The sequence below is a fragment of the Chlamydotis macqueenii genome, chromosome 4 (genome assembly GCF_036417535.1).
Source record: "Chlamydotis macqueenii isolate bChlMac1 chromosome 4, bChlMac1.mat, whole genome shotgun sequence".
Lineage (NCBI taxonomy): Eukaryota > Metazoa > Chordata > Aves > Otidiformes > Otididae > Chlamydotis > Chlamydotis macqueenii.
The window spans coordinates 78,209,788-78,235,225 of NC_141559.1; the positions used below are offsets into that span (position 1 = coordinate 78,209,788).

A 25,438-nucleotide genomic window follows, 5' to 3' on the forward strand; every position below is an offset into this window, starting at 1 on the left:
TAACAGTTGATTCTCTCTGTGGCAAATAAAACCTTGATGCGCAGGATGCTGCAGGACGAGTAAGAGCACTTCAGCAGCAGAAAGCAGGCTCAGAACAATTCAACTGAGGTCAGGAAACAGCAGCTGCTAGAGGTACAATGCACTACACCAAAAAAGCTGAAAGTCAAGTGTTCCCCGTGTAAGAGGAGCAGATGGGCAGTACCACTGGAAGGCAAGGTTTGCTCCAGCCTGTCCTGGGACTACAGGTTAAGGGGCAGATGAAAGACAAAGGGCGTTCAGGGGCCGTGACAGGCTCTTTGCGGGATCAGCAGGGAGACAAAGCCAGAGCTACTCGTGGCAGCAGGTGAGCGCTCAGTGAGTGTGATCCGTCTTTCTTCACTGATGATAAGAATTCAGGGAAAGGTGAGAGAAGGAAGGAGCTTGGTCTTCCTGTGAGCTCTCATGGTTGAGCCAAAGTCTGGCTTCTCCCTAGGAACACCTGGTTTTCTAAAACTACAGAAGAGCAAGTCTGATAGCAAACATGCAGGGGCAGAGGTTCATCTGAATACGTATTAAATCGTGTGTACTTAAACCTATACTTTTTTTTTACACAGCTGTACAAATTAATAAACACACTGATCACATCAGTGAATTCTTGCTCATGGAAAGGAATAAGCCACTAAGTTTTGTCTTCCTTGGGCCATGGAGAAAGGTTGTTCTCGTACTGCCCAGCTGTATGTGGTGTTGAAATAGGAGACTGAACAGCAGGAGAAAGTGGTTGAAGTCTGGGTTTATTCAGCTGACAAAGTGGCAAATCATTCACGGTAGGTTACAAACATTACTTTGGTTGGATCACAAGCCTGCTTGGTTAAGATGGGGAAACAAAATTGTTACACAATTGTAGAGAAGCTTCCTGAATTTGGTTGTCATGATAACTCAAAACCAATACAAATAACAAGAGGTGGTGAAGTTAAATACAAGGCAAGGAAACAAGACTGTACCCGTGGTTTGACTTAACACTTCCAGCCCCTGCCAGCAGCTTGGCTTGCAACCCTTGGGAGATCATGGGATTTCCTTCCGGCACAAGCGATTGCTGAACTGCCTCCGGCACGCCCATCCTAGCTCACTGCACTTGTGTTGTTCCCAACCCAACCGCACTGGCGTACGCTGTCAAGATATCCACAATTTGTTTTGTTTCTAGGGTCATTCGCGCTTCGGTCAGCCAGTCGTGCGCCACTCTCCTCGACTCCCCTCTTAGTTGGTTGACAAATTTAGCTGCCAGCTCCAGATCTCCGTGTTCAATGCAGTACGACGCGTAAGACAGTAATTTAAATGTGTCGAGGTCATCGGGGCTGAGCTCAGCCGGTGGTTTCAGCTGCTGAGGGTGAAAGACCAGCAGCGACTGCAGGTAAGAGAGGAAGTATTGATACAAGCTGTTTCTCGTTTCATCGATCATAGCCACTCTTTTTGCCAGTTTTTGGACTGTGTGGAAGCGTGCTCTGAGGGCCTCTTCGCTGTACACTCCCCGCGTCAGGGACTCCTGAGGGAGGGCTGCTGTTAAGGCTTCTGTAAAGGTGTTGTCAGAGCAACTGGCTTTGATGGCCTTCACCGCGCTCTCCAGCGGCTCGGTGGGACTATCCCCAGAGGCTGTTTTCATGCAGTACTTGAGTGCTTCAACAGAAAGCCACAGCTGATGGGCCTTTCTGGCTTCCTCCTCTGCTACTGCGTGACCTGCAAAATAAGCCAAGAAGGGGACTCTCAGCTGGGGGCACACAAGTTTTGAACCCAAGCAGCAAAAGCCATCCCTCTAAACACTCCGCTTTCAAAAGCGGCCGCCCCCTCGGCACTTGATCTTAAAGCAGGTCTGTTCCGCTGTTCAAGGACAGAACAAGATTCCAGCTTTGGACTTGCACAGCTCGGCTTTGCTGGGCGCAGAGCAGCGTGGCAAACCCACGCCTAAGCCTGGGTTTAGGCACCCAGGTCTGCATAATGGCCCTTAAAGAATCATGACCTCAGTCCGTAAAGAAATGTGATTTCAGTGCTCACTCTCGACCGCTTGCTCAATTCCTTTCAGCCTGGCGTAGGCGGTGTTTATATCCAGCGTGAAGTTGTCGAGCTGTTCCTGAGTAAGGCGTCTGAACTGCATTTCTTGTTCACTGAGTTTCTCTGATAAGTTCTGAAACAGAGCAAGATACATAGATCAGAAACAGCTGCTTAATTATATTGAACTTATTTTAAAGATATTTTTCTATAGATCTGTTGTACTTGCTAGGGACACTGCATATAGTAAAAGCTTATTACTGGTGTATTGTATTATCAGGGTGAATTTAACAGTTACTGCACTTGTAATTGTCAAAAAATTCTCAGCTACAGCAAAAGCTTCCCTCCCCAGCCCGCATTTCAGTCTCCTAGAAGATGGTTCAGGACTCTCCTGCAAGGATTCAAATATCCCCCACATTCCCTTGGGGCCTCTTCTCCCTTACCTGCTCAAATTCCACCTTTAGTTCCTGCTCCTGGACCTTAAGAACGTCTCTCAGATGGTCTGTGTGGGCTGCAGCCTGCCGCCGGAGCTGGGTCCTCATTTCGTTTTCCATCACCTCTCGGACTTCTTCAACCTGTACGCACATACGCACACGAGCGGCTGTTGTTACACTGCTACGTTACGACAGCTTGTCACGCAGTGTTTGTATCACCCATCAGTGGCTACCTAGGGTACATTTTATAGAAGTGGCAGTGACAGAGCCCACGTCTCATCTTAGAAAGCTGCTGGGGGCCATTTTCACAGCTGAACCTCTTCCTAAAGACATTAAAGGAGAGCTTCAGAGTCTACAGCGCCAGGAACTGGTGCTGATACGCATTAGGCACGCACTGCCGTTATCAAAATACAATCGAGAAGGTACAGGAACATGAGAAATTACAAACTGGTGTTTATACACCAGCTGCCAAGCAAAACATACTTCACCTTTTTCCTACGTGCTGTAACGCAGCAAGTTAGTTGGACACATTTTAATAAAATGGCAATATCCCTTTTACCTCATCTTGTGTAAATCAGCCACTTTAGAGCACGCAGGTTAGCACCAGGGGCAGGCACAGGTTTATTTAGGCTAGGCTGAACAGGTTTTGGTTTTTTGTTTAAAAAAGAACTCTGTCATTTCCAACTTTCCATTAAACAAAGGCGGCAGTTCAAGCAACTTTTTAAAAGTGGCCTACATTAATACCTGTCACTGTAGCGCTTTGAACTAACAGGCTATAGGTGAAATCTTTTGTTCCCCTCCTATCAACGCAAATTTCCCAACTAATGGCCAGTGTTTTAACCTAATTTTCAAGGCACTCATGTGAAAACAGCAGGAGTATTTGGCACAAGTGTCTGCCTGCAATCTGGAATCTCGGATGATAAAAAAAACCTCCACTGCCCAGACTCCTACATTTGTAAGTTGCACTTGCTTCAGGTCCAAAGCAGCATTCAAATTCTGAGGAGTTTTCATACTCTTTTTGAAAAAAATTGAATCCCAAACCACTGGCAAAGAGTGGGAGGACATGGAGACATCTCCTAGAGGCAGGATAGAGGGGCTACATAACCTTGAGATGGCCATACTGGGTCAGACCAAACATCCATTTTGAGCCAGTAATCCTGTGTCCAACAGCAGACAGGAACGTGAGAAGTCATTCCCCGTTTCACCGTACGATTTCACCAGTTCTCTCACCAGAGATAACGCCACTCTACCTTCTTCTCCTGTTCCATTTCAATCTCACTTTTGTGATGCTCCAGCGCTTTGGCCACAGCTGCCTCAAATGCTTTTTTATCTTCGAGTTTCTGCTTCTCCAGGGCCGACTCGATGTGCTGCTGTTCCCTCACTCGCTGCTCTGCCAGGTCCTTGTTCAGCTGGTCGATGCGACGATGGGCGTGTGCGATGAGAGAATTCAAGTCGTCTGTTGATAACTGGCCAGCTAAAGAAAACACAGGGCATTAGGAAGGCAAGTTAGGCAGCGAAGCTGCTGCCGCGGTGCTTGCCCACCTCCCACTCGAGCACTCCCAGGCTCCACGTGGTTGACCAGCGGAGCGCCTTTTATGAAAGGTTTCTGAGCCCTTCAAGCCCTTGACCTCTGTTAATGCCCAGCCGGTATCCCTTTCTGAGCCACACCTACAAGAAAGTACCTTCTCTCATTAGAAGAGAAGTTATCTTCGTTTCTCTGAAGTGATTCACAGCTATTATTTACACTCCCATATCCATGTCACGCTCAATAAGAGGAAACTGTTGACAACTGTTCATTTCTTGGTCTTTTTCCCCTATGACAGCATGCAGAGCCAGCAGGATACAGAATCAGAGAATCATAGAATGGTTTGGGTTGGAAGGGACCTTCAAAGGCCATCCAGTCCAACCCCCCTGCAAGGAGCAGGGACATCTCCAACCAGATCAGGTTGCTCAGAGCCCCGTCCAACCTGGCCTGGAATGTTTCCAGGGATGGAGCATCCACCACCTCTCTGGGCAACCTGGGCCAGTGTTCTACAACCCTCATTGTAAAGTTTTTTCCTAATATCTGATCTAAATCTACCCCCCTCTATTTTGAAACCATTACCCCTCGTCCTGTCACAACAGGCCCTACTGAACAGCCTTTCCCATCTTTCTTGTAGGCCCCCTTGAGGTACTGGAAGGCCGCTATAAGGTCTCCCCAGAGCCTCCTCTTCTCCAGGCTGAACAGCCCCAACTCTCTCAGCCTGTCCTCATAGGAGAGGTGCTCCAGCCCTCTGATCGTCTTTGTGGCCTCCTCTGGACCTTCTCCAACTGGTCCATGTCCTTCTTATGTTGGGGGCTCCGAGCTGGATGCTGTACTGCAGGTGGGGTCTCACCAGGGCAGAGCAGAGGGGGAGAATCACCTCCCTCGACCTGCTGGTGCTGGCCAATACCTCCAGCTGGGTACAAGCTTACAGAAATTTGATCAGAGAACACTGAAGTCGTGGGAGACAGCCAGAATTCATGTTCTCTCTTCAAGAGTCCTCCAGGCCAGCTGTTCCCAATCAGATTTCTTACCCCAGTTTGCACCTTTCAGGTTTGACTACTCAAAGAGTAGTAGGGGTCACAACCACAGCTGTGTTTGCTGAGGAGTTTGCTGCTTAGAATCACAGAGTCCTTTAGGTTGGAAGAGACCCTTAAGATCATCAAGTCCAACCATTAACCTAGCACTGCCAAGTCCAGCACCAAACCACCATCCCTAAGCACCACATCTACACAGCTTTTAAGCACCGCCAGGGATGGTGACTCCACCACTTCCCTGGGCAGCCTGTTCCAGTGCTTGACAGCCTTTTCAGTGAAGCAATTTTTCCTAATATCCAATCTAAATCTCCCCTGGCGCAACTTGAGGCCATTTCTTCTCATCCTACCGCTTGTTACTCGGGAGGAGAGACCGACCCCCATCTCGCTACAACCTCCTTTCAGGTAGTTTTAGGGAGCAACAAGGTCTCCCCTCAGCCTCCTTTTTTCCAGGCTAAACAACCCCAGTTCCCTCAGCCGCTCCTCATCAGCCTTGTTCTCCAGACCCCTCAGCAGCTTCGTTGCCCTTCTCTGGACGCACTGCAGCAGCTCCATGTCTTTCCTGTACTGAGGGGCCCAAAACTGCACACAGTACCTGAGGTGCAGCCTCACCAGTGCCGAGTACAGGGGGGTGATCGCTTCCCTACTCCTGCTGCCCACACTGTTCCCGATACAATCGACTCTTCTGGCAGAGGAGGAGGACAAGTGACACCCGTAGCATTTGCAGATTTGATGGCCTGAGAATGGCACAGGCTCTGCAAAACGCTGCAGCTCAGACTTTTGTACAGCTCAGACTCCTGTACTGACTGCCAAGGCTGCCAGCTGAATCGCCTGTACAGAAAACCAGGGATAACTCGGGAAAGCGTTCCTGCGGGGTCCAGAGCAGCTGCAATGCCACAGCCCAGCAGCCGTTCTGCTGGTGAGTGCCAGAGAAGGGACCGGCACAGGAGGGCTTGATCCAGCGCTGGCCAGAAGCTGAGCAGCACCACTGAGCTCAGCTGCTGAACTTAATGCTGTTACAAACAGAATGGGTTTTACTGTACTCCAGTTTTAAATTACATTTCTTTGATCAAAAGGGAAAAAATAAATAATAATCAACCTCAGAATCAAAGAGTTAATCAACACTTCTAAAATGAGTCATGAAGACCAAATTTGGAGAACCAAGCCAACTTCAAATTAAATGAATCTGGTTTTGGTGACGCAGCTCGGAGCAGCCCTGCGTGGCTTTTTGAAGCACAGAAAGCACCTGGATGTCTCAGTGGCATCAGCCGGAGCTGGCGTATCCAGCACCCCTCTCAAGCCAGGGCTGCTGCGAGGTGGGCTCACCTGAGCACAAACACCATCGCACATCTTCGCTGGAACTGGTAGAGGTTTCTATTTCTCATTGGGATTTCAGCAGCATGCATCGACTGGTTTAAATTCACAAAGGAAATTTAAACCTGGCTTTAACAAGCCAGAAATCACACTTTGGGAAGTATTGCTAGACAAAGAGTTTGTGGTTTAAGCTAGACATGCAGCACTAGTGGAAAGGATCCCAAAGCAAACCTCAGCCTGAAACGGTTCAGGAATGCAACGTTCCACCCCTTTGCTGATACTGCCTGTAATTTAAAGTCACGTACCGCAAAAACAAAGAGGGACACAGAGAAGAGATTGCATTCACAAGACCAGAACAAGTTACAGGAACTCACCTAAGTCAGTTATCTCTGCAACAGAAAGAGGAGAGGTTGGAAAAGTTAATGCACATTCACTACAGCAAGTCAGTCATGCAGAAGTAAAATAGAAAACTAAAAACTTCTGAGTCCAAGTTTGGAGGAATTCAGGAAGAACAGTATGTAGAGTAGAGCAGTCTCGCTACACTACAGGCAAGACGTAGCCCAAAACATCCCAACAACTAAAATCACCTTTGGAAACCCACAGATCGAAGTTTGAGTTCAGCCAAAGCAAGGAATACAAGTTTGAAGCAGAAAAGTGCAAGAGGACACTGGAAATTACAGTCGGACGTTTCTAGGTTCTTATAAACCAGAAGCAGGTGGTTAAGAAACAAGTTCCCAAGCCGCAGTGAGAGTCACAGAGCCTAAGTCAGTCCCGTATATACTTCAGTAGGTCACAGCAGTAGGAAACTGAGTGCACGGAAGCTACCAGGACATTCCTTTTCCTCCCTCCAAAGGGCAGCCATCACAAAACCCACGATGTTCTCCCTTTATCCCGCACAAGGAAAGGCAGCTCCATCTCCAGGGTGCCTAAATAAAATTTTTCTGAAGAACTAATACGCCACAGACTACATGTTTAAGGCAGCACAGCAAACTCCACAAACAGTTTGTTCATTAAAAAAAAATGTTTTCCCCACATGTGCTGGGTGGGTGGGTGGTTTTGTGTTCTTTTTTCAACAAAAACTGCCCATTCCAGAGATCAGGTACATTCATTTAGCTACAAAAATGATTTTGTGGTCCACATTTCTAAAGCGTAAAGCAGCATTAAGGGAGAGTACCTTGCAGTACTTCATATTATACTTCAAGAAAACTATTAGGCAATATAAACACATTTTTTTCAAGTAGTCGTTACGACATCTAGAAAGAAATCCATTGTAACTCAGAAATAAAGTCACAACAGCTCCTTCTGAACACTGAGGCTAGAGAAGGCCGAGATCACTCAGTACATTTGATGTTAAAACCCTGATTGGAAATATCTGGGAAGTGTTTTTTAGGGAATTAATTTTTTTGGACTACAACAGGCAGTAATCATATGGCCATACTGCACTTGAGTTCTTGCAGCAGCTTATCCACAGCAATGGTACACGCACGCACTCCACCTTCTGGAGCTTTGCTTATCTTTGAAATGAAAGCAGTTACGGTAAAGAAGGGTGCCTACAGGCGCGGAGCGTGCCGAGGGGATCGCTGCGCGTGAGCCGACTGTTAATGCATCATCAGTCCGACTCCTTTCCCGCTTGCTTTCTGCAACACCGTGGTGTATGAACATTTCCAACAGCTCAAGGTAATACAGTTATTCCTCTAGTAAGAGAGAAACAGTTTAACTATGCTTTTTTATCACATTTTTTTCTGTTATAAGGAAAGCAGAAAAGAGCTCAAGTTGAAAAACTCAACCATCTCGAATAAATACAAGTTCATGAGATTTCAGATCTCGGGCAAAGAGCTGCAGCAGTAATAGTATAAAAAAAACATAATTCACTGCTTTTGGGCAGCACTGGCTACTGCTTAAGGTGAGATCTGTGTCAATTTAATTTAGAAGTAACATATACTGGGGTAGGTAAGGTATGACCAATGAATTCTCTCATGGAAGAACAGAAACCCTACGAAGCGAAGCGACCGGCACGGAATAAGCGCGAAATGACCCCGCAGCTGGAGACTTACTGAGCCCCTTCCAGCCAGGCTGCACGTCGGGGGTGATGCTGTCAAGCTCTCGCTGAAACTCTTCTCTAGCTGTAGCCACAAGCTCATGATATTGAGCTACTATCTTGGCCTCAGACTGCGCTGCCTGAACCTGAAACAAACAAAAATGAGATCAGTTTATTAATGGGGCATTCAGAATTTAAAGCCAGGCCCTGAGTTAGTGGCAGGTATCGTTACCTCCAGCCCAACCAAAGCAAACTCTCCTGGGGGAGAAGAGAATCCCACCCTGTGATATCAAACCTCTCATATACAATAATTATTTGCTGAACTACCACTAATCCGTTTTGTCTCACACGCACGCTGTAACTAGATAGCCAGTCTGTAGCCTAGACAGGACCAGAGGAGTATCTGAAATTCAGTTTATATCCTTAAAGACCTCCAGCTCTTTTTCTCTGCTTACAGCTATCATAGAGGCCTGGTGAGCCAAGCTTGTGATCTCAGTAATTTCTGATGTTCCCATTATTAGGCTAAATTCACTCAAAATGCACCTGATTGATCAATTATCAGCTGTCCTGCAAAGAGAGATAAATTTCACCTTTAGATTTCTTCACCAGTCTTCTGAGCTGTAAAGTGATTTACCCACCAAGCCATAAGCACACATTGCTCCTACTCCTCCCTAACCTCATGCTAAATTCCTCCTGGAATGAAATGGAAGGAATTACAAGTAACCCACAGGAAGGGCCGGCACCAATCAAACTAGCTGGAAACTCTTTCAGGACATAGTTCAAGTTCTCGCAAAGATCTTGTCATGTCTGATTACTGGTGGTACAATCAGCTCAAAGACTGAGTAGAAAAGGACAGAATTTACACTTTAAAAATATTTAACCTGCTGCAGAGGATTTGGGAATGGGAGGTCAGCGCAAGCTGCCAAGCAGTCCTTACTCTAACGGCGATTACAAGCAGTCCGGGGAAGCATTACCTTTTTCACAACATTGTCCAAGTCAACTATCATATGATGAAGATTTTCTTCTGCAGCGACAATGTGAGATTTGGCTCCTGCAATCTGAGACTTCTTGGCATTCTCGATTACGCCTTTCATCTTCTCTAACTCTTCTCTGAAAAAGAAAAGCAGCTGCTAATTATAACACATCCAGAAAAGTTTACTTTATGCCGCCTGTATTTATAGGAAGTGCTACTGGATAACTCTGCTGGTGCTTCCCATCTATGAGCTCTACAGCTAAAATGCTGTGATTAAAGATTTTATTTTTTTTTCACAGCCTGAAACCTAAGATGTCAGTGCGTCTATTCCACACAAAATGAGAACTATTTATAGTGCAATTAGGACTCAAGATGTAGCTGAAGGGGGCAGATGAAAAAGAGTCAGTATTAGTAAAACTAAGTATTAGAAGGCAGAGGTTTCCATCACCTAACAGAGTTTCAAGGAAACATTTTTAATATAGATGGCTTATTCTTGCACAAGTGTTTTGGACATGGTGACTGGTGGAGATAAATGAGGATGGGAGAAAACTTATAGAGCTCTGTAGATTTTTTTTTTTTTTGTCATTAAGAAAGAACCACTTTCCTCTAGCATAACTGGAAATTAAAGAAAAAGTGAAAAAGCCTTCCTTTTCCAAATCCATTCAACCCAGTGGAGGTTTCTAATGACCTCACTGGAATAAGGAACAAGCTTTAAAATAAATAAAGTAAATAACTAAAAGTGAAGGCATCCAGTAGAGCGACAGAGAACGAAAGCTAGCAAATCTGGGGTTTGCGCCAGCTTTGTTTTACTCTTTGAAACCCCAGTTACACCTCCTAACTATTTTCAGTCAGCACAGCAACTTTGTAACGTAAATAGCAGCTGTGCAACTTAAAGGATGATGTTGCGCGCTCAGCTTCAGAAGCATCAAAGGGTTTCCAAATTTATTTCTATCCTCATTGCAAGGGCAATCTGGAGATACTTCTCTGTGATTTTTTTTTTTTTTTTTGCTGCTATAATCCCTACACAATGAATCTGCGCAGACTCGATGCAGCCCATACAGAACCCTGGGTTAGGAGCAGCGCTCCATTTCAGAGTTCAAGTTTTCCTTCCACACTGCTTAGTAAAAATCCAACCTTAAAAGCAACTCTGCTGACAGATGGAACTGCCAAGCAGTGCTGTAAGGTTTAACTTTTCATTACAACTAGAAGCAGCTTGTGATGTTTCTGACTCAACACACAAGAGAATGCAGTCATGGAGTCCTTACAATAAGTTTAATATTGACAAAGTTATCAAAAAATAATATTAAAAGGATTACGGATTTTTTTTTTTTCATCTTACTTGAACTTACCAACACTACATATAAATACTAAGGAGTTAAACAAGCTCTTAATAAGAAGAACAGGACTGCGTCAGACTCTTTGGTACAGTGAGGGCCATGTGTACAAGCACCTGAGATGTACACACTGTAAATTAACATATTTATTAGTTTATGGGACTTTTTTATTTGGCAGAAACACGCCAGTTTAATATGAACACAGCTGACTGCGTACTTCCTAGAAACTCATCTCGTATCTGCCAGCCCTCACGTGGCCAGTGTTAACTGACCACTCCAGAAGCCTTAGAAACAAGCAACTCACTTGGCTTTCAGAAGGGCATCAGCGGCTTCATCCACCGCTCGCCGCCGATCCTTCAGCGCTTCCTCCAGCGTGCGCCACTGAGATGATTTCTGCTCCCCAGTAGCCTAAGAAGCATAAGATGCCTAATGAGGGTCATCACAGTCATGAAATAAAACAGTTATCAAAAATAAACGAAAGCCTATAAAGACTCAGAAATTGCTACACTCATTTCACTCAAACTGAGTGATGTTTTTGCGTTTTACCAACTGCAGCTGGAAGCCTTACGAACAATTTTTTCCTTCCAAGGTTTTGTCTGATTCTTTGATTCAAAGTTTTGTTCCACCTGAGCAACAGCCATTTGTCCATGCAGAAGAGCTTGAGTGAGGATCAGTGTGTGGTGCCACGATGTTTTGGGGGGAAATCTCTACATGTATTAAAGTACTGTAATATTTTAAAATTGCTTTTAAGCTTAATACTTAAAAGTACCGTAATACTTTCAAGGTGCTTAATTTAAAAGTCAGCTTAATACTTAAGCTTGAAAGCAATCTCCCAAGATACTTGTTTTTCTAACTAAGATTAAATCTCAAGTGCTTGTTTAGTTGCCCATATGCCCCTGTTTGTTTGATTAACCACTAAATTATATCCTCTGCTCCAGAATGGCGTAGGAAGCAGTGGTTCCACACAAACTCCATCATTAGCACACCACAGCCACAAGCTGGTATCTCTCATGCATCCCCTACTCATTTCCAGGCAAGAAACAAACAATCCAGGAAGAAAACTTTGGAAAAGGGAATGTTTCAACAGCACTTTAGGGCGGACAGTACAATACCCTAACTGTACCTAGGTAAAAAATGGGCTTGGGAATTAAAATACGATGAATTAACATACAATGTGAAGACTATCAATGTATTAATTTGAACTTTTCTTCTTGCGTACGGGAAATAAAGGAGTTGGGGAAAAAACCCTCGAAATTCAAAAGCAAAGCCGCTGTATTCAACTACAGCACATTTCACAAGCAGAAAGATCAGTTAAAACTGTGATAGAAGTAAAGATATTGCAAGAAAAGCTTCAAACTTTAATTGTGAAATGAAAAGTTTTGCTGCACACACATATAAAAAAACCCTCCCAATTTGTCCAGTTTACCTCAGAATTGTCCATGGCCTCCTTCAGTATTTGTGAATGGGCATTCACTGCCTGCACGGCAGACTCCTGGGCAGTAATCGCCTGAAGCGTTATACGAGCTGTCGTGCTCAGGGCTTCTTCTAGAGTTGCTGCAAGGGCTGGAAACAAATGAATTAACTGAATTATACGATAAAGAAAAGAGCCTTAGAATTAGTGAAATGACACATTGTATCCTCTGCATCTCCTTATGTTGTTTTCTACGATCCAAGAGTTGGTCAGTTTGGGAACTACACTTGCAGCCTACAGACCGTGCTCCTGATTTAGAGGAGTACTAAGGTGCAAGTCTGCACTCACAGCAGTAAAGCTACTCAGTGAAAGACCTTTGGCATGTTTCTGCATTTAAACCAACAGGGATTTTCCATCTTCATGTGCTACAATGGTTATTCAGAGGAAACAAGTACATTTTCCTGTCTTCCACAAGGAGGATATATTCCAAATGCAAAGTTATTCTTCTTAGCCAAGGTGGTGGTAGACTCAACTATCTGTTCCTACTGGTACAGAAGCACAATGAGCTATTCATTATTCATAGAATCATATCACAGAATGGCTTGGGTTGGAAGGGACCTTAAAGATCATCCAGTCCAACCCCCTGCCCTGGGCAGGGACACCTTCCACCAGACCAGGTCACTCAAAGCCCCGTCCAGCCTGGCCTTGAACACTTCCAGGGATGGGTCATTCAAAGCAGGAACCAAACCAGAATGGTTAACCAGCGTGAGCAACATCTGCATTTCTGGAGTCAGACATTTATTTCTAAGTAGCAGGGTAAGTAAATCCACCTTTCCAGTAAATACTTCTCTGGACCTTTTCAGTGTAACATTTCAACCTCTTCACTTGCAAAAAAGTCTTTGTATGAAGCAGACAACTAATTCCAAGCTTCTTGTTTCTGTCTGTGTTGCTCTTCCACACCAGAAAAAGCTCTGAAAGAAGCAAGCAGCAGCAAACCACAACCCGCATGTCTATTCTGAGCCCGCTAAGTCCAGGCTCGTACATCTGTCTCATCCCTCACATGCAACAACAGCTAGAGGCTCAGACTTCGGCGGAGGACGAAAGCACTCAGAGGAAAGTCTGAGTGTGGTCAACGCATCTGCCAAGATCCCGTTTCATGCGCACCACTGTCAGAGAGGTCGGGTCAGACACAGCACGCTGTGCCAGCACCTCTTCCACCATCAGCCCTTTCCAAGCACAAAGAAAATAACAAAAGGCCACAGGTCCCACAGCAGGCTGAAGCACATCCAGTACGTGGCCTCAGTTTAACTCCCTTTCAAGCCCGTTTTCTCTGGCTACACCTATATTAACAGTAAACTTTCACTTACTCTAAATGCAATTTCCGTTCAGCATCCTTGCAGTCAGTGCCTCTAGCCTACCCACTCCCAAAGATTCCTCCCCTCACCACAGAAAGTCCGCAGAGCCATTGTGGTCAGGTGTCCTCGCACTGCCCCAAGTCAGGAGTCACCCTTCGACACCCATCCCTTTTTCCAAGAGGCTACTCTCCTCCTCATCCTCATGAACGCTGCCTGGAGGACAACACGGAAGCTTTCTAACACAGCAAGCAATCTGCAGCTTGAGCTGGGTTTGACTTCAGAAGGCAAGTATCAACGTAGCTGGCTACAGATTGCCTGGACATACTAGACAGCAGAACACTCTCTACCAAAAAAAAAAAAAATTCTCTATTTTCTGGCTTCCCTTGAGGCAAACCAGGAAAGGACCCAAAACTCCTGATTTAAATAATCATGCTGCAGCCAAACCAAGACCAACCAACAGCCCCAAAGCACTAAAAATCTAATAAACCAAGTCAGGGGCGAAAGGGGAAGCAAAGCTCATTGTTTTGAGCAAGACTCAAGGAGGACATGAGTTCTAGGGTACAGGAAAAGCCAGACCACCTCTCAGTAACACAGCTGGATAAATAGGTCTGAGTTAGAACCCAAGCAAGGAATTGTCATAGCTCCCAACCCAGAACCTCCAGGCAACTCTTCACAGCACCCTGACATGCCATCCCTGAACCACTAGCAAACAATCTGAGGCAGCAGCTCTGTAGACAAGGACCTGGGGATCCCAGAAGATGGCAACCTGAACACAGGTCATGAGCAGACTCTGGTAGCAATGAGTCCTGACCATGAACAGGGCTGCATCAAAAAAAAAAAGAGCACATCCCACAGATCAAGTGAAGGACTGGTTTCCCTCTAACTGGCTCTTACAAGATTACATCTGGAATACAGCGACTCATTTTGAGAGCCTCAGTAAGAAAGGTACAAACAGACCATGGAGCGAACACCGGAGAGGCACTAACATGGTTAGGGGGTGGGAGCAAGTGACACAGATGAGAGACTGAGGGATCCAGGCTTGTTCTAGCCTAAAGAAGAGAAGCCAAAGGGGCATCTTAAGTAATGCCTTCCACATCTAAAGGAGTGTTACAGAAAAGACTGAACCAGACTTCTTAGAGGGGCCCAGAGAAAGGGCAAGAGGCAACAGACCCAAGTATCAACAAGAGAAATTAACCGGATGTTATCAAGCTCTCCATCATAAGCAGCACTGGCAAAGCTGCTCAGAGAGGTGGAACAGTCTCCATCCTTGGAGAGCTTCAAACCTCCAGGGGAGAAGGCCCTGAGGAACCTGCCCCAACTCTCCACGCAGGGACTAGAGACGTTGGAGGTCCATTCCAACCCAAAGTTTTCCATCATTCTTTGACTATCAGTTACTTCTTAGTGGGTGGAAGAAGCTTCAACACCACTCATTCTGCCAACACAATACCAGGATGACAACAAAGAGGTGAGCAAGCAACTTAGAACTCTAAAGCCAACAGAGTCCAACAATTCTTCTGTCATGTGTAACGTGTATAGGAAAACTATCAGTATGGTCTTACTCGCTATCTTCTCTTGCTCATCTTTGTCTTGCTGGGCAAGCCGGGCTGCAACTTCTTCTGGTGACCGTTCTTTTATAGCGTGGGAACCCTCAGGTTCTTTACCTATTCAGAATGAAAAAGAGTTACACTGTTTTAGCAGAGTCCAAATTAGTATACGGATTACTTGTAGGGAAGTAACTTTCTCTCCAAAACTGATTTTTATAGTCGAAATCACTTTATAAATCTGACTTCTGCACAAAGCCATGCTGAAACTACCTCTAGCTTTTTCATACCCATAACTACAAAGGCCAGTCTCAAATGTTCTCGAAATTAAAAATAGTAGAATAGATGCACCTCACGTGCATCTGTAGATTTTATGCTGGCTAGTTGCAAAAACATGTAAGATTTAGAAGTGAAAGGCAAAGCAAGAACTGGAAAACACTTATGGAGCCAAGTTTAAATCTTAAATGAATATATGTTCCTGTATTTTTTCAGTTCTTCTTTGGCATGCTTGGAAAGTCCGGCCAAAGTAAAGAAAGATTAGAGAGGGAGGTATGGTGAATCACGATTATACTCCACTCCCTAGCCCAAGGCTACTTAAAATGCCTTTAAGAGCGAGTATTGACCTAAGGAATTCTCTTAAGACCAACAGCAAGTCTGCATCTGAACTGAGGAGATAGCCCAGAGCTCTCAGACTCATGCTGCAACAAAAACCATCAGGTTCTCTCTTAATAATGCTGATGCTAACTCTGAAGAAAGTATTTACTTATTGCTAGCACACTTTTTATGAAATGTGTTCATATACAAAGAAATTACTACAGTCTCATCTGAAAGAGATGATCATCTAGAAGCTAGTGTTTCTTGTGGAGTTAAACAACAAATGCTGTTTCTTTACTTGGCCCTGGGCAGACACGCTTTTCTGAACAGCAATCAGAAAGCCACAAAGAGCAGAGGCAAACTGGATTGTACGAGTCCCAGTTCAGCATAAAGGCAGGCTTTCCTCTTGCGTTCAGGCATACACCCGTCCCAGGTATCAATCTCAGCTTCTTAGTACGTTAAAAACCTACTAACAGATGATGGAAGCTTTCTTCTGCAAAAGGCACGAAGAACTGCATCATTAAAAAATAACAAATTCCAGCACAGAGGTAAGAATGGATGCACTTGAAGCTACAGGATTTTGTTTTCCTTTGCGTTCATACCATCTTTTTCACCTTCTTCAGTTTGTATCCCTGGAGCTGGCACCGACACAGCTACACCTGTTGCGGAGATGATCTGTGCTGCAGCCTTGCCTGCTGTTAAATACAGTCACAGAACAAAACCAGTTAGTATATATGAGCTATGATGTAAGAACAAGGTTATAAGACAATTTTTTTTCCTCTGTAGGAACATATTATTTGGATACTGATACCAGAACAGAAAATTTCTTCGACAAACAGCAACCAGGTATTACTTACACATACACACATGAAAGATAAATGTAAAAAGACATCACAACTGTTCCTCTCTAAAGCAGCTCAATTTGATCTGCCTTTACAATAGCTCAGTAATTATCTAAAATTAAGCTTCTTGAGCTTGCAAGAAGAAGAAGGCGTAAATGGCCTCAGAGTCCAGCACCCAAAGTGCTCTTCCCACTCTTCCTAAACTATGCAGGATAGTCATTGTTTATCTTAGATTCCAAATATTCTATAAAGTAAACAAGTTTCCTAAAAAATAGCAAAAAAAAAAAAAGCTAAAGCCATTTTAGGGAAATTTTCTTATGATCCAAATGAAAATAACAGTAATTCTAAGAAATTACATCAATCTTCAACCATTCCAAAGGACTACTTTAATCTACCCTGGCATGGATGACATAGCAGATCATTAGGACTTTTGCTTCTCCTCTACATAACATTCTGTAAATTTACCTTCCTTTTCCTCTGAAGGAGCAACAGCTTCTGTTTTGCTCATCGGGGATTTGGCAGTAGGTTGTTTAGACTCTTTCATTACTTCTGCTACTGATGAGATCTTCAGTGGACCTTGTTGTATCTTCAAAAAATCAAAAATAAGAAACATCAGTTTTCCAAACAGCCTGTGTCTCACCGATTCCATTATAATGGAAAAGAACATTTCCATGTCCAGACAACTGCATCATAAATCTAAACCGCAAGGTATACAGGAGAATAGCAGTGAGGCCATGTAATATCTTGCCTTGATTTTTAATTTAAAGGAATCTTTACAATTTTCACCTCTCCAAAACCAAAGGTATAGCAGTGGTAGTTTTCACTGCAATATTTATTAAGGTATCCATGAAAGCAAATAATTCCATGCCTCAAACATTCGAAATGCTTTTGGTTTTTTGAAAGACTACAGATAATGCAGAAAGTATAAAAACCACAAGTACATGAAGGTCTGAAACAACTCCAGAAAGCAGATTGCAATTATTTCCCCTTGAACATTGTTTAGTCTATACAGGTATATGTTACATTAATTCAGTTGACACTTCATTTCAAATCTCTTGAGCATTTATTGTCAAAACAAGTTAGGTCATCAATCTTCCCCACGCAGCTTCAGTTTTTCAGGTAAGTGCTCCAACAGCTTGCTCCTTCAGTTGTAATTTCTTGTCCACCAAAAATGGGGGGTGGACAAAAAATGGGGTCCAGGAGTCACCCCTCCCATCCTGCTCAGTTTCTAGGCAATTCATTTTCAAATTGTAGTGGGAAGAAAAAAATACATATATATATAATTGTTTTAAACATGAGAGACTGCAAAATTAAAGATATGTTTTTTAAAAAAGAAGAAATATGATGATTTTGTCTGGACATCACTGAACAGAAGATGCTACAGGCATGGTGTGGGGTTGACAGGCACGGAAGAATCAGAGTTGCACGACTTCATTGATTTCCCTTTGAAAGGATTCAGATGCTAGCGTTCAGGGCAGACACACACATACTCAAGCACAGAGTATTGCGAGGTTTTAAGATATTAATCCTTTAATATTCACCATGCAAAGCCACAGGGTAAAAGTAAAAGCATTTAAGACAGAGCCATGACTGGGTAGGTGATAAATTTGCCGTCTGACCAGTCTGGTTTGCAAAATTTACTAGTGCCTGGGAGGCATTAAGAGCTTGGATGATCACAAGTCAAGTGTAGCTAAAACTGGAAGAGATACAGTTTTGGTTAACTGATATTCTCACATTCAATTTGAACAGCTTTCTTAAACTCCAATTAAAAATATTTTGGGTTTCTTGAAGGTCAAATGGTTTCTGAAAGCTCAGCACAGCCATGGCCAGAGCAGCTTTTGAGCATTCTTGGGTATTTGGGAAGCGTTTGCTTTCAGATGCAGGAACAGAGAAACATCCAGGTTCCATTTCCAGAGTTGTGCTGAAGGCTGTATCAAGTTTTCCCTTCTGCAGGGTCATGTCACAAGGACTTCAAAATACAATGTTTATGCATGGCTCTGTACCACTCAAAGTTTCAGTGGTTTGAAAAGTTCTCATTTTTCTTTAAAACAAATTCAACTTAGAATAAAAATCGTCTAATCCTGCTACATCACTAACTACACTAAATCTCTAGCCACAGTAAACAGCTGAATTCCAACGCATCCCTACCTCTCTCTCCCCCCAGTTTATTTGAATATATGCAGAAAAGCTATTCAGTTAGGATCCTACTAGATTATTTTACTGTAAATAAAACTAACAGTTTTAAAACCCACAGGCCACAATCACAAGATGATAACAGCAAACATACAAGCTTCACTGCTATGCAGCACCACGTAGTACATCAGTTCATAATCCTTAAACCTAGCACACAACAAAATCAATCAGAATTTGAAAACTAAGAGCAGATACTCTCTTTAAAAAAAAAAAAAAGAAAAATGAAAAGGTGGGAGTGAACGGGAAACACTTACTGGTTTCTTTGGCATCGGTGCACTGTAAGGTGCGGGACCAAGTGCCATCTCAAAGAGTTTATCAGAGTAGGGAACAGACTTCTCTACGCTCTCCCGGAACTGTGCGTCATAGCTGGCATACAGGACGGTTCCACCTACTCCTCCACCCACAAACAGGACACTTGCACCAATGATTTTGCCTACAGAAACACTGAGGGGGAAAGAAGAGTGAAATTTCTGTAAATGGTATTATACGACAAACATCAAACAGCTTGTGAGTCTTTAGCTTACAGCTGGGGACAACCACTCTGTTCCAGAAGCCTGTCAACAAACCCAGCACCCACTTTAAATCACTTTCAGCACCAGCAACTCCCTGCTACCATACTGGTTCACAACCAACTCAAAGCTAAGAGGGCAACCTACAACCTTCCTTCTAAATAATGATCACCTTGATTAGCTTAATTTAAGTATGACTGAATCAAATGACGAACATACAGAACCATGCGAATAAGTTACTCAACAAAAAAATCCCACCACCACCACCAATTTGCTCTCACATGAAACTAAGGTGCAGATTCCCTCCTGGTCAACGCAACAGAAGAACCAATTCCACCTTCCAAAACCTTCTACGTACCCAGACTCTCCCGAGGGGGTAGCATATCCTCGGTGCAGTCGTAACGGACGGAGTGACGCTCTCCCACATCGGCTACTCTGCAAGAGGCGCAGGAGACAAGAGTTAAGCAGTGAGCACATTTAAACATCTTTTCCACAGGAGCATCGGAGTGGTTTGCTCCATCACGGCATCTCGGACACCCTCCAAAGGAAAGCAGCCGCCGGCACTACAGCAGTGATGCTGGACTCTGTTTTCCCTGAACAAAGAAAGCGCTCTCACCTGCAGCTTGTAGGTTAAGGGCTTTTTAAGTAGTAATGAGGCATTTTGAAAAATGAGGATCGGGGGCGGGGGGGGGGACAAAACAACCAAACCACACCACCCTCCAGCTCATTTCTGCATTTATTTTGCCTATTTACGTTCCCAGCCTTCAGTCTGGGCGGTACAGTTGGGTTAGTTCAGATTCTCTTCAGCAATCTCATGTGCTAGAACAGCTCAGCTGTGAGCAGTGCAGAAAACAACGGCAGTTTAAATACTTAAAACTATTAAAAACTATATTTAATATTTAGAAGCATTTTTATTTCTGAAGACATAGAAAAAGTTCTCCTTGAGTTTCCAAACCAAGACTTCCTCTTTAAAAGAATTAACAATGCATCCAGTTGCCAGACAGGCATCAGATTATAATGTAAATGAAATTACGACATGAAGAGTGATATTTCATTATATCTATGTAACAAAAACCACATTACCCAAGATTTTTATCTCCTTTATATTTTAGCTGAAAATTAAGATTTGCCAGAAAGACTGGTTAAGCTACTTCAGCCTACAGAAAGAAAAACTCCGTCCTTCTCAGGTGGTATTTCCCCCCCCGACACACACACATTGATTGCTAAGAGAGGAAAACAGGACTCATGGGAAATCAGAGTACAAGGCACAGAAGGAACTTTTCCCACAGTTGAGATATTTTGGGCAACTAGACATTTTTTCTTTAAAAAAGAAAATTGAGAGATGCTTCACTACACCGTAACCCTAGAAGATAAGTTTCTCTGTTCCCTTTTGCACACAGCAATAAATAACAAGCAAGACTCTTGTGGTTTCGGTCCCATCCTTGTCCAACAGCACAGAGAGGAAAGGCGGGAACACCGAATTCTTATTCTTTCCAGAACAGCAGCCAAAATTTTTTAATTAGTAACAGGAGTACGTGTACAGCAAGAGGAAATGTGCTCTTCTTATCCCTGAGACTTTCACAAGCTCTAGCTATGCTCCGTGGTTGATTTTCTGGTTCACAATGGATAGGATAAGAGACAAAATAATAAATACATTCTGTGATGTTTTGATTATTAGACTTGATTGCCCCAGAAGCATACACGAAGGCTTCATCAGTCCTTTCAAAAGGAACAGCACTAATAAAAGCCTCTTAAATCATTTTGTAATCAACTGCTGGACACGTTTCTGATTACTCAATGGGTGCCTATTACACTGTGAAGCACAGGATAAGCAAAATACGAGCATTATGTGAACAGCTCAACCCAATAAAAGTTGGGGGGGGGGTGTGCGGGAAGAGAGGAGTTATTTTCTATGGTTCCGCTCAATTTCAGTCCCTTCCAACACTCTGGGTTTACGTTATTTTGCCTAACACTCCCCCGGAAATAAACAGTCACTCCCAAGCCCCTCACCAGGCTTTCTGGAGGTTATCGCACTCGGCGCCACGGCAAGCGGGAGCTCAAGGTAACGCACTCGCCTGTCCTTGCTCGGGCTGGGCTTGCCTTGTAGGCGACCCCGGAGGCTGCCACAACCATAACCTTGATACCCGGGCCAGTACACTCCTTTGCATGTTGGCTACCACCCTACTCACGCCTAGCAAAGCCAGATAACGCCCCACCCATTGAGCTCTCCCACCTTCAGCAAACACGTCTGCGCCGGCGCGTCGGAACAGGCTGCGTTCAGGGAGCTAGCAGGGCAGAGGAGAAACCTTGCTTCTCGCAGTTCAGCGTCCGTGCTTTGTACACCAGGAGGGGTTTTGGGGTGGGATTATCAGTTTTAGTCCAGATGCTCTTTGGACCAGATGCTCTTTCGAGGTCCCTTCCAACCTGGGCTGCTCTATGATTAGCCAAATCCTCATTTTTTATTCATCATTCATTAAAATGCAGGTGCTCAGCCTGTGCTGTCAGACTCTCCCCCTGGTATACACGCAGCAACGGCAGTGATGACCCAAACCTGAAACAAGTCCTCACCAACTCTTTCTTTCAAGGTGCTGCAATAAACAGAAAATCCCACAGCTGCCCAGGGGAACAACAACTGAAGGTGTTTACGTATCAACATTTTATGAGCAGAAGTCCAAGTCTAATTTTCCTCCCTCACGTCCAAGTATGCTATTACCTCCAAAAATCCCCGATTTAAAAAAAAAAAAAAAAATCTTTCTTTTTTTAAAAAAGCATTGCTGTCTTTCAGCCATCATAATAATCTTGCTTACATTTGCTATATCCTTGTAATTTGGAAATTTACAGGTAGTTTCTAATTTCCCCTTCACCTAGTTTCGAAGAGTTCATCATTTTATAGACTCCTGTTACTTATTACAAATTACATCTCAAGGGATTTGGAAGAAATGCAGCACATAAAGTTGCTAGGTACAGTAGAAGTCAGAAACAAACCCTCGCTGTCCTGCAGAAGAAGAGAGAAGGCACTGTGATAAGGCATCACACAGACAGCACAGACCACTGTGGCAAGGGCACTGCAAGGCAGCTGTTGCCATTTCCTCCTCCTTCTCCTGCGCTTCTACGTGCTGTTTGTTTCACCTAACTTCTTAAATCCTTTTTATTTTACACTCATTATCTACTGTTACATCGCCACGAGAATCACTTCGAAAGGCACGCCACACCTTCACTCTGGTTCCTATTAAGAGCCTCAGTGAATCTGGCATTTGATGCTACGCACATGAGCTCGCTCTGGCGAACTGCTCAGGACAGGTACACCACAGCACGGCAGAACATCGTTAACAAAATAAAATCTGCCTTGCAGGCATCTATTTCACGCTTCAAATAACCAGACACAGGACGCACCACCCTCCGCACACATTCAGTCCCAGCTAAACCTCTCCTAGTCACCAAGCTCTAGCGTCCTGACCCAGAATTTGCACAGAATCAGGCTTGCAAGACCTGCATGGTTTTCTGCAACACGGGATTTATGTACTTAAACACAAAGAGCAAACCAGAAACTTCAGAGGAAGCTCATCTTCCTTACGATAGAGGTTACCTGGATATCTGACCGCAGAATTCTAACTAATTTCCCATCATCCAAGACGTTTGCCAAATATCATAGCTTTCTACAAAAAGCCCTCTGTTACAAGAGAACTACAGAAATACTCCAAATAAGTGAAGAAAAGTTTCCCTGTGGCACTGCACATGTAGCTGAAAACATTTCTGGAATCGCTGTGACAAACACTAATTTCTCTCGAAGTCACAACTTCAATTTACTTGTTAATAAACTTGCTGAGCCTCCACGTACGGAGCTCCTAGTAAGACGGAAAGATAAAACTTCTCCCAGTCTCTACCATGAGCTTCCTACTGGGATTTTTCTGTACCCAGACCTGCGTGCTGCTCTGGTTTTGGGGAGCAGCAGCTGCTTTGCTATCCCCACCCAGCCACGCTCTGCTCGAGCAACCAGGCTCCTCTTGGACAACTGGATTGTTTAATCCGTAAAGGAGCATCTCAGCATTGCAAAACAGCAGCAGGCTTGCCTCACTGTCAGCTTCCACACACCACATGTGTAAAAAAGGGTTTATTTCCGTTCTTAAAAAATATTGTTACAACTTGCTAGTCCTAATATTAAAAAAAAAACAACACACGTCTCTTTTGGGGCTTTATTAAAGCAAAATAATAACGTTTCAGTAGCTGAACAGCAAGGTACCACCAAATTCTGCACCTCTTGCAAAACAAGCACTATGAGTAAAACATTTATTTCTTATTTACAGTTTCCAGCTCTTTTGCAACCCCAAAAGAAAAAAGTTTTAGTTGCAGAAAGTCCATAGGACCAGCAACAGTCTTAATGTGCATACGCTGCAGCACGTCACAAAGCTTCCCCTCAATATGAATAAAAAGAAGCAAAATGTGTAAAAAACTATTTCCTCGCATGCTGACTTTTACTGTGGAAACTTAATCTCCATTGTATTCAGTCTCATCAGGAAATATGAGTAGGGATAAAGGAGAAGAAAAAAAAAAAGTGTTTGGTTGGTTGGGGTTTTTTTTTTGGAAGTAAGGAAACAACCAGCAAGGACGCAGACAAACTTCACAGGGTGCTCTGGCATCTCTGTGTTTGCAGGGTTCTCCCACTGAACGTTTACAGACCAAAGGCACACTGCTGAGCTGCAAAGCACAACACTGGCTTTTCCAGCGCTGGACAGTCATTCTGGACATACTCTTTGACAGCCTGAAGCGATAAACATCTGTGAAAGCCTGTTTTTTGTCTTCTCAACTCCCAGCTCAAATTTTCCACTGGCCTGCAAACCCAGCCTTATTTTAGTGGGCATCAGATGACCTGGCCCGGAGAACTCCCCAGCCTTATAAAGCAGCAGAGGAAACGGCAGCTGCTGCGGTGGAAAAGGTTGACAGCTTTAGAGCGGGTACCTTTCAACTGCAGAGCCAGTGGGGGCTGAATGCACAGCTTCTTCTTTGCTGAACTGAACAGACAGTAATGAATACTGAAATGTAGAATAAAAGTGAGCCAAGCAGATTATTTTTAATTCCTCTTAAGCAGACACCCGAAATACAAGTTGGGGCCTTAGTGGAGGAGTCACGCTCACCTAGAAACCCTTGTACCTTCTTAAAGTTGGCTGATTGCTTTAAAAGTGTTCCGTAGCATATTATCATCCTAATCTCTACCGATGAGGAAGGGCAAAGGTCCAGAAAACAGGCCCAACAGGCACCTTCCCCCCACGGCACCCCATGTGCTCTCCTCTTCGTGTCTGCCTGCGGCGACCGAAGGACCCTGATTACGGCCGGTCGGTACCACAAGCCCCCTCACACCTGAAACCTGAGGCTCCTCGCTACCCTGAGCACTGGGACTCCCGTTATTAACGACGCGGTCAGACCCACTGAGGTCAAAACGGAGAAGGGCTGTGAGGTACCGGGGCGGCGCAGGGGAGGCCGCGGCGGGGAAAGGCAAGGTCATGTCCTTCCCCGCCGGTGAGCAGGCCCAGCCGCCCCGCGGCCGCGGAGCCGGCCGGTCCTGTGCCGCCGCCGAGCTCTGCTGTCCCTCTGGGCTGCGGCCGCCGCTCCTCGGCTCCGCCCCGAGGCTGGGCCCACCGGGAGAGGCGGCGGCAGGCCCGGCGCCGGCCGGTGACCGCCGAGGAGACTACAGCCCCCAGCATGCACCGCGGCCCCACGCCCTCCAGCCCGCCCGCCTCCTCCCGGGACCGCCATCCGGTAGGAGACCCCGTAGCCGACTACAAGGCCCGGCGTGCTTTGCGCGCCGTGCACCCCCTCCGCCCCACATAGGGCTGGCGCGCTGCATGCCGGGACTCGTAGTACAACTCTCACCTACCGGCTGACAGCCCCCAGACGCCCTATTGGTGCTCGCGGCCGCCCCTCAAAAGCCTAGCAGCCAATCGCGGCCAACGCGTGGGGAGTCATTCAGAGAAGACTGAATCACGATTAGAGGACGCGCCGCGCCTCGCACTCTCCCCCCGCCCCGCGCCGTCTCCGCTCGCCCCCGCCGCCAGGCCCGGTCCGGCCTGGCCCGATCCCCGCGAGGCGAGTGGCCAGGCCTCAGCTGCCAGAGGGCAGGCGCTAGCGAGGACGGCTCCCAGGGCTGCCCGCCCGCCTGCCCTGCTCACCTTCGTGGCCACGGCGGCCCCCGCCCGCTGACACGCCCGCAGCATGGCCTCGGAGCCGGCGGCGGCCGGGGGCAGGCTGCAGGAAGGCGCCGCGCGCGGGAACTCCCAACGCCGCCTGCCTCCGCCCCCCCGGCACCGCCAGTAAAGCGCGGCGCGCATGC

At 45.3% G+C, this 25,438-nt stretch overlaps 1 protein-coding gene across 3 annotated transcripts; it reads right to left on the reverse strand.

Moving 5' to 3' along the window:
* Positions 1–749: 749 nt before the first annotated feature.
* IMMT (inner membrane mitochondrial protein) lies at positions 750–25,431 on the reverse strand. 3 transcript variants are annotated; one of them, XM_086746163.1, is made up of 15 exons: positions 25,278–25,431; positions 19,472–19,548; positions 18,859–19,048; positions 16,877–16,997; positions 16,184–16,264; positions 14,994–15,095; positions 12,095–12,231; positions 10,973–11,076; positions 9,336–9,471; positions 8,378–8,507; positions 6,698–6,712; positions 3,704–3,927; positions 2,463–2,594; positions 2,026–2,155; positions 750–1,710 (listed from the first exon to the last, which is right to left on the reverse strand). In XM_086746163.1, the coding sequence occupies exons 1-15, from the start codon at positions 25,320–25,322 to the stop codon at positions 1,103–1,105; spliced, it is 2,232 nt and encodes a 743-aa protein (XP_086602289.1). In that variant the 5' UTR covers positions 25,323–25,431; the 3' UTR covers positions 750–1,102. The 3 variants fall into 3 exon arrangements, with proteins under 3 accessions (XP_086602289.1, XP_086602288.1, XP_086602290.1); XM_086746162.1 differs by having other exon boundaries at positions 16,172–16,264; XM_086746164.1 differs by lacking the exon at positions 6,698–6,712 and having other exon boundaries at positions 16,172–16,264; positions 25,278–25,430.
* Positions 25,432–25,438: the final 7 nt, after the last annotated feature.

What these genes read in the sequence shown, in the direction of transcription:
- IMMT (XM_086746162.1), bottom strand. Translation starts at nt 25,322, where the DNA reads ATGCTGCGGGCGTGTCAGCGGGCGGGGGCCGCCGTGGCCACGAAG. An exon ending in TGAAGAAGGTGAAAAAGATG is followed by an intron (nt 15,096 to 16,171) that starts GTATGAACGCAA and finishes CATTCTGAATAG; the next exon opens with GTAAAGAACCTGAGGGTTCC. An exon ending in AGGCCATGGACAATTCTGAG is followed by an intron (nt 11,077 to 12,094) that starts GTAAACTGGACA and finishes TATGCTTCTTAG; the next exon opens with GCTACTGGGGAGCAGAAATC.